This window comes from Asterias amurensis, chromosome 21, assembly GCF_032118995.1.
Source record: "Asterias amurensis chromosome 21, ASM3211899v1".
Lineage (NCBI taxonomy): Eukaryota > Metazoa > Echinodermata > Asteroidea > Forcipulatida > Asteriidae > Asterias > Asterias amurensis.
Window position 1 is genome coordinate 11156877 of NC_092668.1, and position 15088 is coordinate 11171964.

Here is a 15088-nt window from a genome sequence, read left to right on the forward strand (position 1 = left end):
TACTAAACATGTCGCGTGCCTTAAATTATCTTGACAAGAAAAAATGTAAAAATGCCTAAAGATTGAATTAATAAATTAAACCTGTCTGTTTGATAAGCATAATTTATGGAAGGAGGCCCTCTGTTGTCTATCAAGAGCCAATCATTCATTGAAATTCAAGAGGTGCATTGGGATTGTCACCCCTGCAGGTGCAGTCAAGTAAACTATGATCAAACAGCGGGCCCCTGAGGGAAAAAAACATTTTCTTTTGCACATTCAATGCTTGAAACGAATCAATATAATGACATTAAAGGAAACATGCCTTTGTATTCCACTGGGGGAAAACATTTTCTTTTGCACTTTCAATGCTTGAATCGAATCGGTAATGACATCAAAGAAAACGTGCCGTGTTAAAAAAAATAATTAAAAAAAACCCCAAGTTCCATTGAAGTTTAACAAGTTTTATGATTTTCCTGATGCATTCAGTCAGTGGCAGGCCTGTATGCTCAGGCCTGTATGCTTCGTTTTTGAAAGGGCAAGGGCACCTGAAGAAATTCTACTGGAGCATTTCAAGGGCACTAAGGCAATGATCATGGGGCAGCGGGGCAACCTTATTCTATGCCTTCATGAAGTATCAGAACTTTAGTTATTTGTATTTCTGACTGAATCTGAAACACTTTCAACAAATTCTAGGGTGATTGATTGTTAATAACAAAATACATTCCTTTGAAGGTCAGGTCTAGGTTTGCAGAGTTTTTTAAAAACTCATTCAGTGCCAAGGTCGCACATGTAGGATCTTTTTTATGCATTCCAAAAGTGTCATTATCAGACATGTACGCTCTATTTTACATACACAAAAAGTGTCATCCGGTAATGTGTTATCCCCAGTAATGGAGGCCATTACATATATCACTCTAGTCAAGAAATACTTTTGACTTTGGGATGTACCAATGCAAAACTTTAAACAAGCAAGATACATGTGTTCAGTGAGAAAGACTTTAAAGACAGTGGACACTGTTGGTAGTTGTCAAAGACCAGTCTCCTCATTTGGTGTATCTCAACATATGCGTAAAATAACAAACCTGTGAAAATTGAGCTCAATTGGTCGTCAAAGTTGCAAGATAATAATGAAAGAAAAAAAAACCACCCAAAGTTGTGTGCAAACACCCGAAGTTGTGTGACCTCAAATTCTAAATCTGAGGTCTCGCAATCATACTTGTGGAAAATTACTTCTTTCTCAAAAACTACGCCATTTTAGAGGGAGCCAATTCTCACACCATGTTATACTGTCAACAGCTCTCCATTGCCCGTTGCCTTATGCTAATAATTATTTTGACTAATTATTATTAATAGTGTCCACTGCCTTTAAACAATTTGTTTACACAATTTCGAAAGCCCTCAAAAAGCTGGACAAATGAGGTTAAAACAAAAATGCACTGAAAAGGTTAAACTAAAACGATTATGAAAAAACAAAGGTATACTCTCCCTTTTAACTACATTTATTATACTAGTTTCTGTCCACAAATCAGCCAGATCAAAGGTGTCTCATGATGTGAGAGGATTTCTAAATTTCCTTCTCTAAGGTAAAATAAAAGTTTTCTTATGAACTGTTTCCATTTCAGATTATGCAAGAAACAGACACACGCATCACGTGGCCTTCCAAGTTAAAAATCGGAGCTAAATCAAAGAAAGGTGAGACAAAACCTGGATGGTAAAAACATTCATATGCATTTTACGTTTGGATGAGCTAGCCCTTGTTTCCATGTTGGTTGTCATAATTGTGTGTTTGTCAGTGGGAAATTTGCAGCAAAGATGTTCAACTCAGGCTGAAATGTGAAGTTTGCATAACAAAACATTGCTTACTGAAATGGCGTCTATGCTATACCACACATTCGAATGAAAGATAGAGCTCACTAGTTGCCCATCTTACACCTTGTGGCACAATACGATCTTTGGTTTACAGCCTGCCCTCTTGTGATCACTTTTTGGCAATTATACTGTGATCAGACTTAACAATGCAGCATGCACTTAACTTGCCACTGACCAATGAAGTTACAAGAAGTATTTTATCTTCAAGCATGTGCTAATCCTCCAATCAGATTCGCAGAATGGATTGATGATAAAAACCTATATTGCACGGCTAATATCACTACCATGCGTCTTGTGTGTTCTATGGTTGCGCGCCAAGTTTGCTTGAAGATAAATATGTTATCACTCGCGCTTGTGTGATAACTTATAAAAGCAGTGTGATTGGTCAGTTTGGTTCAAATAGTGAAACCCCCTAGAGGGCATATTGTATTTTTTGCATCCCTGTGGAGACATCTTTTGTTTTTCTGTTTCTGTTTTGTTATCGGTCTCCATAAGGTAGTGAAAATGACATCAGCTTGTCCGCTGTTTTTTGTTCAAGAAAAAACATCTGGACTAGACTGAATGTCATGAGTCATCTATTCAGACATCTATTCTATGCAAGCTGGAAATATGTAAAACAAAATACCATTGTTATCCCTTAAAAAGCATTGAATTTTTCCCTTTTAAATTTTCAAAAGGTTTTAGAGAAAAACCTCAGGACTAATGGTACAAAGTGGAACCATAAGTGAAACAAAATACCATTGTTATCCCCTAAAAAGCATTGAATTTTTCCCTTTCCAACTTTTTCAAAAGGATTTTTCCTTTAGTTCCGGACACATTTGTAGCAACTTAATAATTTCAAAACAGTCCATCCGTTCCCACCCCTCTCCTTGACTTTACAAAAGAACGAACGCACAACGACAAAGGATAGATCCTTCCTGAGTTTGTTTTCACTTCGGCATCCTCAGTTAGACCCGCTGTTTTTACAATAAGACTTGAATCCAAAACCGTGACATATAATGTTATTCATTCACTGGCTTTTCCAGCTGCTCGGATGCAAAAGCCAACCATGCAGAATCAATTTAATGGCTTTTACCTCGTTCTGTGGTCCCATGTGCCCATTTTCCTTGCACCCTTACACCTCTTTTGTCCCCCTGATTGTCTCTCTTTGAATGAGTATCTGCACTTGGAGTTGTGATTCGAGCGCGTTGCATACCTAAACTGTGTGGTCACAGTCAGTGGTTGTTGATCTTGTCATAAAGGTAGTTTAACGCTCTTTCTAAAACTCTAGATTGCGTTTGGTTTGTTGCTATATAAAGCTGTTTCCCCATCCATTTGTTCAGAATAGTCATTGTTAAACAAAATTGTGATTTTTTCGAAAATGGATTTTGTCTTGCTCACTTTTGTGGTTAAATTAGCCCCTTTCCTTCACCCCATTTCCTTTCTCTCTGAGGTTGATAAGAGCTCCCCACCCCTCCCCAATCAAAATGTAGTTAAGCCTCGTCATCTTTTAAAAACCTGCCATCTCTTTTTGAGACCATGGCTCTAGTTTTGGGGAAAAAAAATTGTTCCCCACATCAAACCAGCCAAAAGCCAGAAATTTAGCCTTAGATGAGGCAAATCCTACCGACAACAAATCCATTTTGCATATCTCTTAACCCCTTGGATACACAGCCCTGGGTAGGTCCAGGGGTGAAGCGATTCAAGTGTGAAAGGGACGGTCGTTATTCCCCTAGATTATTTGGTTCCCCCCCCCCAACCAACCACCCCACCCACCCCCCTGTAAAGGACTCTAGTGATTGTGAAGGTTAGCCACCAGTTTGTATACACTGTCAAGAGCAGGGGTGGTTATTCCCTGGTCCATTTGTCAGTGAAGGTCAGGGGTGAAGTGGTTCAAGTGTGAAAGGGCCAGCAGTTATTCCTCTGGGTTGTGTGTAGTTAAGCCCCCCCCCACCCCCACCGCCTGAGCAACCACCGCACCCACCCCCGGGGAAAAAATTAGTGTATAAAGGACGCAAGTGATTGTAAAGTGTTGCCACCAGTTTTTACATACTGTGATTTTTCACCACCCTGCCAAGCTGGCCTGCACTAGGTAGCAGCAGGAAGAGCTAACAATACAAGCAGGAAGTAATATCACAATAGAGTAACAAACAAAACGAGCACTCCTGGCCATTGATGTCTGGCGGACAAACAAAAACCTTTCTCTACTTCACACTCTGGTGAATAATCACACCATTCATTCTTCTCCTAAAGGTATGACTCAACTTTGGGTTTGATGGGATCTTCCTCACTGTATGGAGGGGGAAAGGAGTGTGAGAGATTAAACAACATATTTCATCTCCTACAAAATAAAAATTTACTCTTGGATCACAATTCTGTTCTTGTTAAAAGAAATTCTTGTCCAGTAAATATTTTGAGCTACAGGTCTTGCGTATTTCACCCCAAAATGTAATCCCTGGTTGCAGATGTACTACAGTGAAGTTGACTACAAATTCACCCCTGTCTTATCGACTGAACTAGTTCCTTAACACAATTTGTATTTCTTACTTAAGTAATGGATGTGTTATCGTTAAAATGTGAAACCCAGGGTAATGGCTCATTAGCTTCGTCCAATCATATCAGTTGATTCAAATCTCAAGAACAATTGCAGCCAATCAAATCAGTTGATTCTATTCTCATATGCAACTGTTATCAACTATTATTTGATAAGTGTCAGGAATGCTTGAAACAGACATTACTGCGTTGCATTCACTTCAAATTAACATAGGCTTTAGTAAAATATGCTTAGGGGTCCTTGACACATTTTGTCACTTAGCATAAGCAAAAAAGTGACAAATCTTTGAAAATGTTGACTCCATTGGTCTTTGATTTTGCAAGAGAGTAATGAAAGAAAGAAAAAACACAAGCGGGCAGGCAATAACACAAAACAAAACTAACAAAGTTGTCGTGTGACTAAAGTTTGATATTTGATAGGCTTAAATTATGAGTCATCCCCACCATCCACACCGAAGGAAAACTCTGAAAAAGACACTTCACAGTTGCAGGGTTTCTTGTTAAATTCCTTGAAGAATTCTTTGAAGACACAATTGTCTCTCAAAAGGTGATGTGCCTGTGTTTTGTTCGCCGGACCCTCATTGTTTCCAAGTGACTGGTCTTGTACAAACTTTCCTTGAAACCCATTGAGGTCTCCTGTAATAAGTTGTAACCACATGGAGTGGCTTTTGAAGTCAAGGTTTCGTTGGTACCATTATGTGGAAGGGGTTATTGTACCTGTCTACAGAAGTGGATATGGGCTTAATCAAACACGGTGAGGCAATCAACCGAAAACTGCTTAGCGCTAAATGACTCCTTAGATTAAGCATAGACCAAGGACATGATGAATCATGGAAGATGGAAATCAATTTGTAAGTAAAAATAATTATGCTTAGTAAAAATTGGATTACCAGCCAATTGTCATACAGTTTTAGGTTGTTGCCACTGGTCAAAAAAACATCAGGACATGTACTGTTTTGTTGATTGGTTAATTCCTAAACAAATTTGACACTGAATGAAAAGGGTGACAACCCTAAACTGTGAGGTTTAGGGCCTACTATTGTAGGATATATATATATATATATATATATTTATTAAATCTTTGGACATAAACACAAGGGTTACAACTTGACAAGTTGGGAATAGGCTGTCAAGGTTATTGTACCTTGGCTTTTGGGGGTATTAATTCCTGCACCCATTCATCAATTTAAGGAAAATGGTGATGACAGTACACTACAAAGTTTATTTCTGTAGGATTTAATTTGATGTGGGAATGCATAAGTAGTCATCTACAAGTGTTTTGGTGTACCTTAGTTTTTAAAAATAATATTAACTCCTGAACACATTTATTAGTCAGTTAATAAATAGAATGACGACATAACACTGTGAAGTTGACTATTGTAGAATTTGATGTATGTGGCTCATTCATTAGTCAGAGTCATCCACAAGTGTTTTAGTGCCCCATAGTTTTTTTATATATATTAATTCTTGAACACATTCGTCACTTAATGAAAAGGATGAGGACAATTCACTTTGAAGTTTACTTTTGTAATGTGGCCATTTTATTAGTCACCCACGAGTGCTTTTAAAAGTCTCAGACGCTCTACACCCTTTACATTGCTTCACTGATTGGCTATCTCTGTCGATGCCAAACTGACCATCCTCCAATCACCAACTTTCTGTACCTTGACCCTAGTAACAACAGCCATTATCAAAATAAACATAAACACGATTACAGTATATTAATCATCGGTTATTCCCCCCTGTACATAACAAAAGGTAAGCAATTCAAACAGGATGATATCATTCGTCCGGCATGTACAAAACCCGCATCCATTGCGCTTGAAATGAATACATTTCGTTTTTTTGTGAGCAAGGTTTGTGGTTACCCTTGAACAAATATTTCTGGGTCCACCGTGAATCCAAACAAAGAATATCATAATTTTAGCCAGGGATCTTGTTTTTTAACCCTCTGACCCCCTTTTTTGTGTTAATCCAAGGAGAAATAGTTCAGTATTGTCTGGTCTTTTGGGCTGTTTAATAGATTCTTGTGTTGAATGGATGGCGGGTCGGCACCAAGTGATAAATAGCTGGCGTTGAAAAGACAGTATAAAAAACATGTTTTTGAAGAGTGAGTGCTTTCAAGCCATTAAGGTTGGGAAGAGAACTGTAAAAAAGTAACTTTTGATTGTTTATTTAGTAATGTGTTTATGCCATCCAATACATATTGATTGTTAAATTTGACTAAGCATTAAACACTTGTAAAATTATAGGGGCAACTTGTTCCAATATTTCTCTGACAACTGAGTTTTTTTTTCTCTTCATTTTGTTGTTGTTGTACCAAGCTAAGTGAAATTAATAGCAAGACAAATTCTTTTGAGAATTGGTAAAAATATAAATTACAGAATTAGATGTTGGAAACTGCTTACGAACCAAAATGACCTTTTTGTATAAATGCAAAGAATAGTTAATGGCCTGACGCTTCATTACTAACAGAGCCTTTCTCAAGGAATTCAAAGAAATACTTTTATATAGAGTCAAAAAGTCAGGACATTAACTTGATTTGCTTGTATAAATTTAGAAGACACATCATACCAATTTAATGCAAGCCAACAAAATAGGCTAACAACAAGTGGAAATATTTTGATGAAGAGCGGGATGTTTATTTAAATGTTTTTGGGGTTAAATGTTGACTGAACTAAAAATAAATACAATGTTGTTTATAAAAAAGTTAAATGTTGTTTAACTTTCTCTTTTTTTTAGTTGATACTTTAAAAAGAATTCCAATCAACATTCCGGTCATCTTAAAAGCATTTACCTATGTTCTTTGATAGCCTATTTTTACCTCAGACATAGTTGACCAACTTCTGTGTTACCAGTTTTTAAAGCTCTACGTCTATCTGGCATTGAGCCAGTACCTAATGCATTCCCTCTACAGCGAGGACCACTATCAGCACTTGCTGACATATTTAAATATTTCCATTGTCTTAAAAGCAGTGGACACTATTGGTAATTACTCAAAATAATTATTAGCACAAAACCTTACTTGATAACGAGTAATGGGGAGAGGTTGGTAGCATAAAACATTGTGAGAAACGGCTCCCTCTGAAGTGGAGTAGTTTTTGAGAAAGAAGTAATTTTCCACAAATTTGATTTCGAGACCTCTGATTTAGAATTTGAGGTCTCGAAATCAAGCATCTGAAAGCACACAACTTCGTGTGACAAGGGTGTTTTTTCTTTCATTATTATCTCCAAACTTCGATGACCGATTGAGCTCAAATTTTCACAGGTTTGTTATTTCATGCATATGTTGAGATACAGCTAGTGAGAAGACTGCAACTTAGAAAGGGTCCCTTGGTAAGTTGTAGCATATTTGTTAAATTGTACAAAATGTACATCCAATCGTCTGAAAGGACAACACAAACTCCTGTCCAAGTTCTCTTGCAAAATCTTGTCAAACATTGTTTAATTTTTACAACCATGCTAAAATTAAGCAAAGGACCCCGGTTAGATTGCTGTCCTGTGAATAGCACTTATGCCTGTGTTTCTGATGGCGAGGACACTTCCCAGTTCTCTTGTTGCATTTGATTTTTTATTCACTGGTGGTGTCAGTAAAGTTGCTGCGTTCAATCATCGAAGACCATAAACTCTATTCAATTTGCTCCATGCTATCCTGAGGTAAGATTTAATTCTTTAATCCAAGTTAATGAGGTCAGATCTCTTGTAAGTAGTCCCTGATCGGTGAATCTGAGAAGCTTCTTGGGGATGAAGAGATTGGATTGCAATTATATCCTTTCCTTTTGTGGAACCAGTAACCACCTGAGCATTCTAATGACCGAGAGCAATTTAGGAAGGGTTCCTTGCTAAATTGTAGCCTGATTGTAAAATTGTACAAAATGTACCTCTTGTGAAAGGACAACTCTTTCTTACTGTCCAAGTTCTCTTGCAAATTCTTGTCATACATTGCTAAATTTTTACAACCATGCTACAATTAAGCAAGGGACCCCAGTTAAAGGAACCCTGGATTTCTCTTCTGTGATTAACTCTTTCATGCTTTTTGTTTGCGTTTTGAGCTTAAAAAGCCCCTTATGAATTTTGTAAACTAAAACAAAATCTTCCTCACCAAACAAAATTTTTCTTGCTGTTTTCTTTTGCCTTGATAATAATAATAATAACCGAACTTATAAAGTGCCTTTTCCAAAGGATGTAAAGCGCTAGGGAAAATGCAACCAAAAACCCAAAAGAGAATAAAGACTAGTAATAAGCAAAAATACAAAAAGTGACAGAATCAAAAACACATTAGATGGAACGATTAAACAGATGTGTTTTTAAAAGTCCTTTAAACATCTCTTTTTGATTGATAATGCCCTCTGGTATAATGTCCTCTTGTGTTATAATGGGTCGTACTTTAACGATTGATGAAACTTTTTTAATACATACAATTTGTTTTTGTTTTTATCATGTTACCCTCAAGTGTCCAGATAAAAATTGTTGTTTTGCTTGATCAGAAGTGATCATACTCCTCAAAATGCCAATAATCCACCGGCCTTCATCATTGATCCAATGTCCGCTGATACCTCACTCCTCATTATTTACTTCCTGATCTCAATCCCTGACAATTTGAAAAAAAATTTCGTGATCGCTTCTTCCGCCTTTTAGCCTTCCAAAGAAGGAAACAAATTGTTTTCTGCTGCACCTACTTTTCTTAAATCACAGCCTAATTGTGAGCTAGTCGCAGGCCCCAGCGGGGGATCACAAAAGAAGCCATCAGATTCATTCAGTCATTAATTTATTTTTTTGACAAGATCTTCTCATGGAACTTAATAGCAAAGACCTTGTAGAGATTATTGCAGTTTACGTCATAGCCTTCTAGATTGCGTCGCTCATTTTTCTAAAATCTGGTCAAATAAGGAAGAACTTTCTTGTGTGACGCTGTTCAACAAGTCCTAACATACTGTGTTGAATCAAGCCAAAGATAAGCCAGTACAATACAACAACTGAACTTTATTGTTCTCAAGACCCATCTGAACAATTCCTCGATGCCAGCGGCGCTGCAATTCCCAAACACTTCCTTGTTCCACCTATTATCCCCCAATCTTCTCGAAATGGCTACATGTATTTAAATCTTGTCTTTTATTGTCCGAGCCAACAGCACCCATAGTTGGGGCATTGGTGAGTTCTCAGTTCATTCCCTGTTCAGCTAGGAACCTTTAGAAAACGTGCCCCTAACCACAGATCATATGAATAGGGTAGCCAGCGCTGATTTTAATATGGGCTTACAAAAGAAACGAGTCAACGCATTCGGAGGTCATTCTATTATAGAGAGTGCTTGCTAGAGGTGCTCATGTGCACACAAGTCTCTCCTTGAGTGGTTTATTTTTTAAGATCGGAACTACTGGTGTTTGTGTTGGAACCTGCTGGCGTTTTCAACACATATTTGTACAGCAGTGGGATCAGAATACAGGGGGAACATTACGGCTGTGTGTTACTTTGCGTGAAGTTTATGATCAGCATGAAGTTTATAAGTGGTGTGTCTTGGAACTGCATTGGAATGTTGACAAACATTTCGTGAAATGATCAACACTCTGGGACTTTTAGAGGATTCCTTTAGAGAGTCTGTAAACAACTGTAGCAGAGATCCAGAGGTGTTTTTATGCTGTGGTGTCTTCTCCATGGGATCTTTAGCTGTGGATGGCGATGCTGATCAAGTAGTGGTTATGGAAACTTGAATGGACCCTGTTCTATAGAGATAGACTACAAATCAACCAAAACATCTTAGAACTAAGAGGAACTCTGCTGTGATTGGAGTGTCGTGTTTGAAGTAGTTTGAAGATTGTTTTGTAAGAAACTGTAAGAGTACGTGCAGACGTTTCCAAGTTGAACCTTGGAAGACAGTATAAGTAGTGTCACCAATGTGATGAACTTCACTGACAAGAATTCTGCCTCAGAAACATTAAGATAACCAGTCAGGAGAAACATTCCATCATCTTTGGTGTAAAAAGAAAACTTAATGGAGGAAGATAAGACGGCAAGATCTACCATGGAGCAACACAGCGGAGACTTAAAGACATATCTGACATGTCATTCAACGAACCAACCAACAGTCAATATGTTAGAGTGTCACACTACAGGTATTTAGAAACAAAATGTTTACAATGTTTGCTCCATTTTTAAAAGGTTTTAGTATTAAGGGCACCAAGGCATTTTCTACTTGGTAAAGGGCACCCTATGAGAATATTGTAGATTTCTGCTTAGTATTTCCAGGGCACCAAGGCAACATCCAAGGGACATAAATGCAATCACCTTTGTTGCCACCTTTAAAGGCAGTGGACACTATTGGTAATTACTCAAAATAATTATTAGCATGAAACCTTACTTGGTAACGAGTAATGGGGAGAGGTTGGTAGTATAAAACATTGTGAGAAACGGCTCCCTCTGAAATGGAGTAGTTTTAGAGAAAGAGGTAATTTTTCACGTATTTGATTTTGAGACCTCAAGTTTAGAATTTGAGGTCTTGAAATCAACCATCTGAAAGCACACAACTCCGTGTGACAAGGGTGTTTTTTCTTTTCTTCATTATTATCTCACAACTTCAATGACCAATTGAGCTCAAATTTTCACAGGTTTGTTATTTTATGCATGTGTTGAGATACGCCAAGTGAGAAGACTGGTCTTTGATAATTACCAATAGTGTCCAGTGTCCGGCCTGCTGGTGAGGTTTTGCAGTAGCACCATATGGAAATCTCTATTTAGTAGTGGTGGGCGGTCCTACTACTTGCCGTCAACTCGCCGACTTGCCATCAACTCGCCGTCAACTCATTTTCGTGCCGTCAACTCATTTACACAAAAAATCTATAAAAGGGGCGCGGAAGTGTTAAGTCTGGGCTATACTACATATTTCTCATGGTTTTCGGTAAAAATTCATTCACAAAAACGTACCAATCATTGACATCTTGGGCCAAGACTAATCAATGTGAAAAAGGCAAGATCGCGGCCGACGGCTTTTTTGCTGCTTCGAGATAAAACAAATTATGAGAAAAAAACTCATTTTTTATTCCGAAATATGACCTAAAGCTTATGCGAATTCTCTTTGAGCTGATACTTTACAGTTCTACGCTTCTTTTCTGGATTTTAAATGTATATTGGAGGAGTTGACGGCAAGTTGCAGGACCTGTGGTGGTTCGGTTGACAACTCAACGCTTTGATTAGTATCCTCTGGTCGTCTTCAGGAGAAAGTAACAATGTATAGCGTATTGTAATTTTTTTTATCAAGAAGCAATTCAATAACAACGACAAAAGTGTTGTTGTTAAAACAATATCGGCCAAAATTACTTGATTCTTTCATTCGTTAAAGACTAACGATTTGATGTCTAACCACATGACAAAGTGTTTGGAAAATTGTAAGCCAATCTACTTTTGATCACACCTACTTGTTTTCACTTTGACTTTTTTCAAGCTGTACCATTTATAAAGCAATATTTATTTATTTGTAGTTTTATTTAGACTGGGTAACCTTAAGGATACAAACCTTAAAACTGCTATCCTTATTGGGTCCTTTAAAAACAGTAAAAAGTAAAAATGCAAAATACAGGACAATTAGTACCCGGTTCAAACAGGCCCTCCTGAGTAGCAACGAACCAAATAGATAAAGAGCGACTCTAGGTCAACCCACAAATAAATTTGGGTTGCACACAGGTAGGCCTACAGACAGGTGAACTTAAAAGGTTTCGATATTGGCTCAAATTCATAACAACATCAACGTCTGACGCTCCAGAGTAGTTCTGGAGGACTGTAACAGTCAAATTTTTGAATTCCAGCACGTCCAGTCACTCCTGTTTCAAACCGTGACGATAGACTTTTTATGTACTTAATTTAATAATTTGGTATGGCGCGACTCTACAGCCATGTCTGAACCGGGGGTGAGAAAAGCTGTTAATTCAAAAAAAGAAAACTGAACGTAAAAAATAAAAAATAAATAAAATAAAAACAGTCTAAAATGCTTAAAGGAACACGTTGCCTTGGATCGGATGAGTTGGTCTATAAAAAAGCGTTTGTAACCGTTTGTTATAAAATGCATATGGTTAGAAAGATAATTTAAAAGTAGAATACAATGATCCACACAAATTTGCCTCGAAATTGCGTGGTTTTCTTTTTACTGTGCAAACTAACACGGTCGGCCATTTATGGGAGTCAAAAGTTTGACTCCCATAAATGGCCGACCGTGTTAGTCGACGAGGTAAAAGGAAAACCGTGCAATTTCAGGGCATGTTTGTGTGGATCATTGTATTCTACTTTTACAGCATCTTTCTAGGACTAGAAAGCCCCATATGCATATTATAACAAACGCTTTTCAAAGACCAATTCGACCGATCCAAGGCAACGTGTTCCTTTAAAGCCATTGTACACTTTCGGAACAGAAAAAATATATAAAGGTTCACAGATTTACAAATAACTTATAGGGTTTACAGAAGGTCATGGTGAAAGACATCTCTTGAAATATTATTCCATGAAATGCTTTACTTTTTGAGAAAACATTAAAACAGCTATCAATTCTCGTTATCGAGAATTACGGATTTATTGTTAACACATGTCGTGACATGGCGAAACGTGGGGAAACGGGTGGGTTTTCCCCTTATTTTCTCCCGACTCCGATGACCGATTGGGCCTAAACTTTCACAGGTTTGTTATTTTATATATAAGTTGTGATACACGAAGTGTGGGCCTTTGGACAACACTGTTTACCGAAATTGTCCAATGGCTTTAATAGAAAAAAGTTATCAGGAGAAAAGTTACATAAAATAAAGGGTTTTTTTTTCTTAATAAGGCACCAACACCTGTCTAGAACACATGATAAACTTCATTCCCCACATCAGACCATATCATATTTATTATTTGTTGTGTTTTGTGTTTAGCATGCCATGCATGTTACTGTTTCCAAAGACTTTTTTTAAATTTATTTTTTAACTCTGCATGGTTGACTTGCAACAGATTTGTAAAGCTTGCCCATCATACTGGAGAGGTCTAGTTTTTGTGATTACAGCCATGTCTGAACCGGGGGTGAGAAAAGCTGTAAATTCAAAAAAGAAAAATGAGCGTAAAAAAAAAATAATAATAATTTTTTTTTTTTTTAAATTCTAAAATGCTTAATAGAAAAAAATTTATAAGGAGAAAAGTTACATAAAATAAAGTCATTTTATTTTTTCTTAATAGGCATCAGCACACCTGTCTAGAACACATGATAAATTTCTTTCCCTGTATCAGACCATATCATATTTATTATTTGTTGTATTTTGTGTTTAGCATGCCATGCATTTTACTGTTTCCAAAGGCCTTTTTTCTCTCTCTTTTAAAAAAAAAATATACTCTGCATGGTTGACTTGCAACAGATTTGTAAAGCTTGCCCAGCATACCGGAGAGGTCTAGTTTTTGTGATTGATTGTACGGGTTGAATGTTTAATTCATAGTTGATGTTGCCACTGTGGAAACCACTAGAATGAACATAATGCTGCATTAACATTTTGTGTTTATAAACATCAACATGTACAATGTACTCTAGCAGAAATAGCTTTTGACGTAGTCAATGTTGACTGTTTTTGTTGTTGTTGCTGTGCACTGGTTTTTCTTTGTACATTTATATATTTTTGTGAAAAGTGTTCCAGATTTTCTTCATTATGTTTTTATTTAAGAAATTAGAAGTGTTTGTTGCAGACTGCTTACCAACCAAAAGGACCGTCGATATAATTGCTTACAAATAGTTATGGTCTGACATTTCGACCCAAGCAGAGTATTTTTCAATGTTGTACTGGGAGTGATGTTTTAAATCAGCTTAACATTATATAGGATTTGAGGCATTGCATGGTGAGGTGTCAATGTATATTTGGTTTGCAGTAACACCATGTGTGTATCTACTTGCCAGGTAGAGTTGTTCTCAGTGACCTGTCTTGCTTTATTCTACTGCCGCGGAGTAGATTATCTGAGGTTCGGAAGACTTCTTAGTTCTGAAAAGAACTGTCCTGCTATTACCAGGGCGGATGGTATAGAAAAATAAACTGGACTACTACTTTAGCTTATAGGATCGTAATTAACTGTACTGCCGGGGAGTCAGTTCTGAATTGGTCTCAACGTTTTGACTAGCTTGCTCTCTAGTCATCGTCAGGAGACTGGTAATAGTTAAAAAGCCGGACAGTTCTTTTCAGAACTGAGAAGTCTCCCGAACCTCCGATAATCTACTCCGCGGCAGTAGAATAAAGCAAGACAGTTCTCTAAGAACAACTCTACTTGTCAAGTACATGTAGATAGACACATGGTGTTACCGCAAACCAAATATACACAGCTTAATATTATTGTTTTTTAAATCAAAACTACCTCTTTGAGGTGTTAAGCTCACCCTCTTGTCTTGTGTGGGCAGGTCTGTATTGATAATGACCTGTTGTGACTAGACTTGACTTAAATTGAGCACCACCTACTAATGATTTGTTGCCTGGATTTCAAGTCACTCGAGCCCTTGAAGCTGATGGTACGAAGTGGCAAAGGTACGAAGTGACTGACATCCAATTTACAAATCAAAAAAATCAAAACTGTTCCTCTTAGACTTGGACCTAATTTGATGTGAATATATTGTTTGTGTTAAATATCGTGAGTAGGGTAGATGGCCTTAGCTTTCGATCCAAACCGGACCTTCTTCAGAGGCATAGTTGTAATTTTGCTCCCATCACTTCAGAAACAAACA

At 37.4% G+C, this 15088-nt stretch overlaps 1 protein-coding gene across 5 annotated transcripts in view; it reads left to right on the forward strand.

The window, feature by feature from the left end:
* Nucleotides 1-15088, forward strand: part of LOC139953274 (protein bicaudal C homolog 1-like) — a 58391-nt gene that overhangs the window by 22951 nt on the left and 20352 nt on the right. For 3 of the 5 annotated variants that reach the window (XM_071952749.1, XM_071952750.1, XM_071952752.1), the window contains exon 3: nucleotides 1602-1671. In XM_071952749.1, the coding sequence (XP_071808850.1) occupies nucleotides 1602-1671 (70 nt within the window). Of the gene's footprint in view, nucleotides 1-1601; nucleotides 1672-5126; nucleotides 5232-9713; nucleotides 10491-15088 lie in introns of those variants that run through there. The other 2 variants (XM_071952753.1, XM_071952751.1) reach the window with 2 other exon arrangements.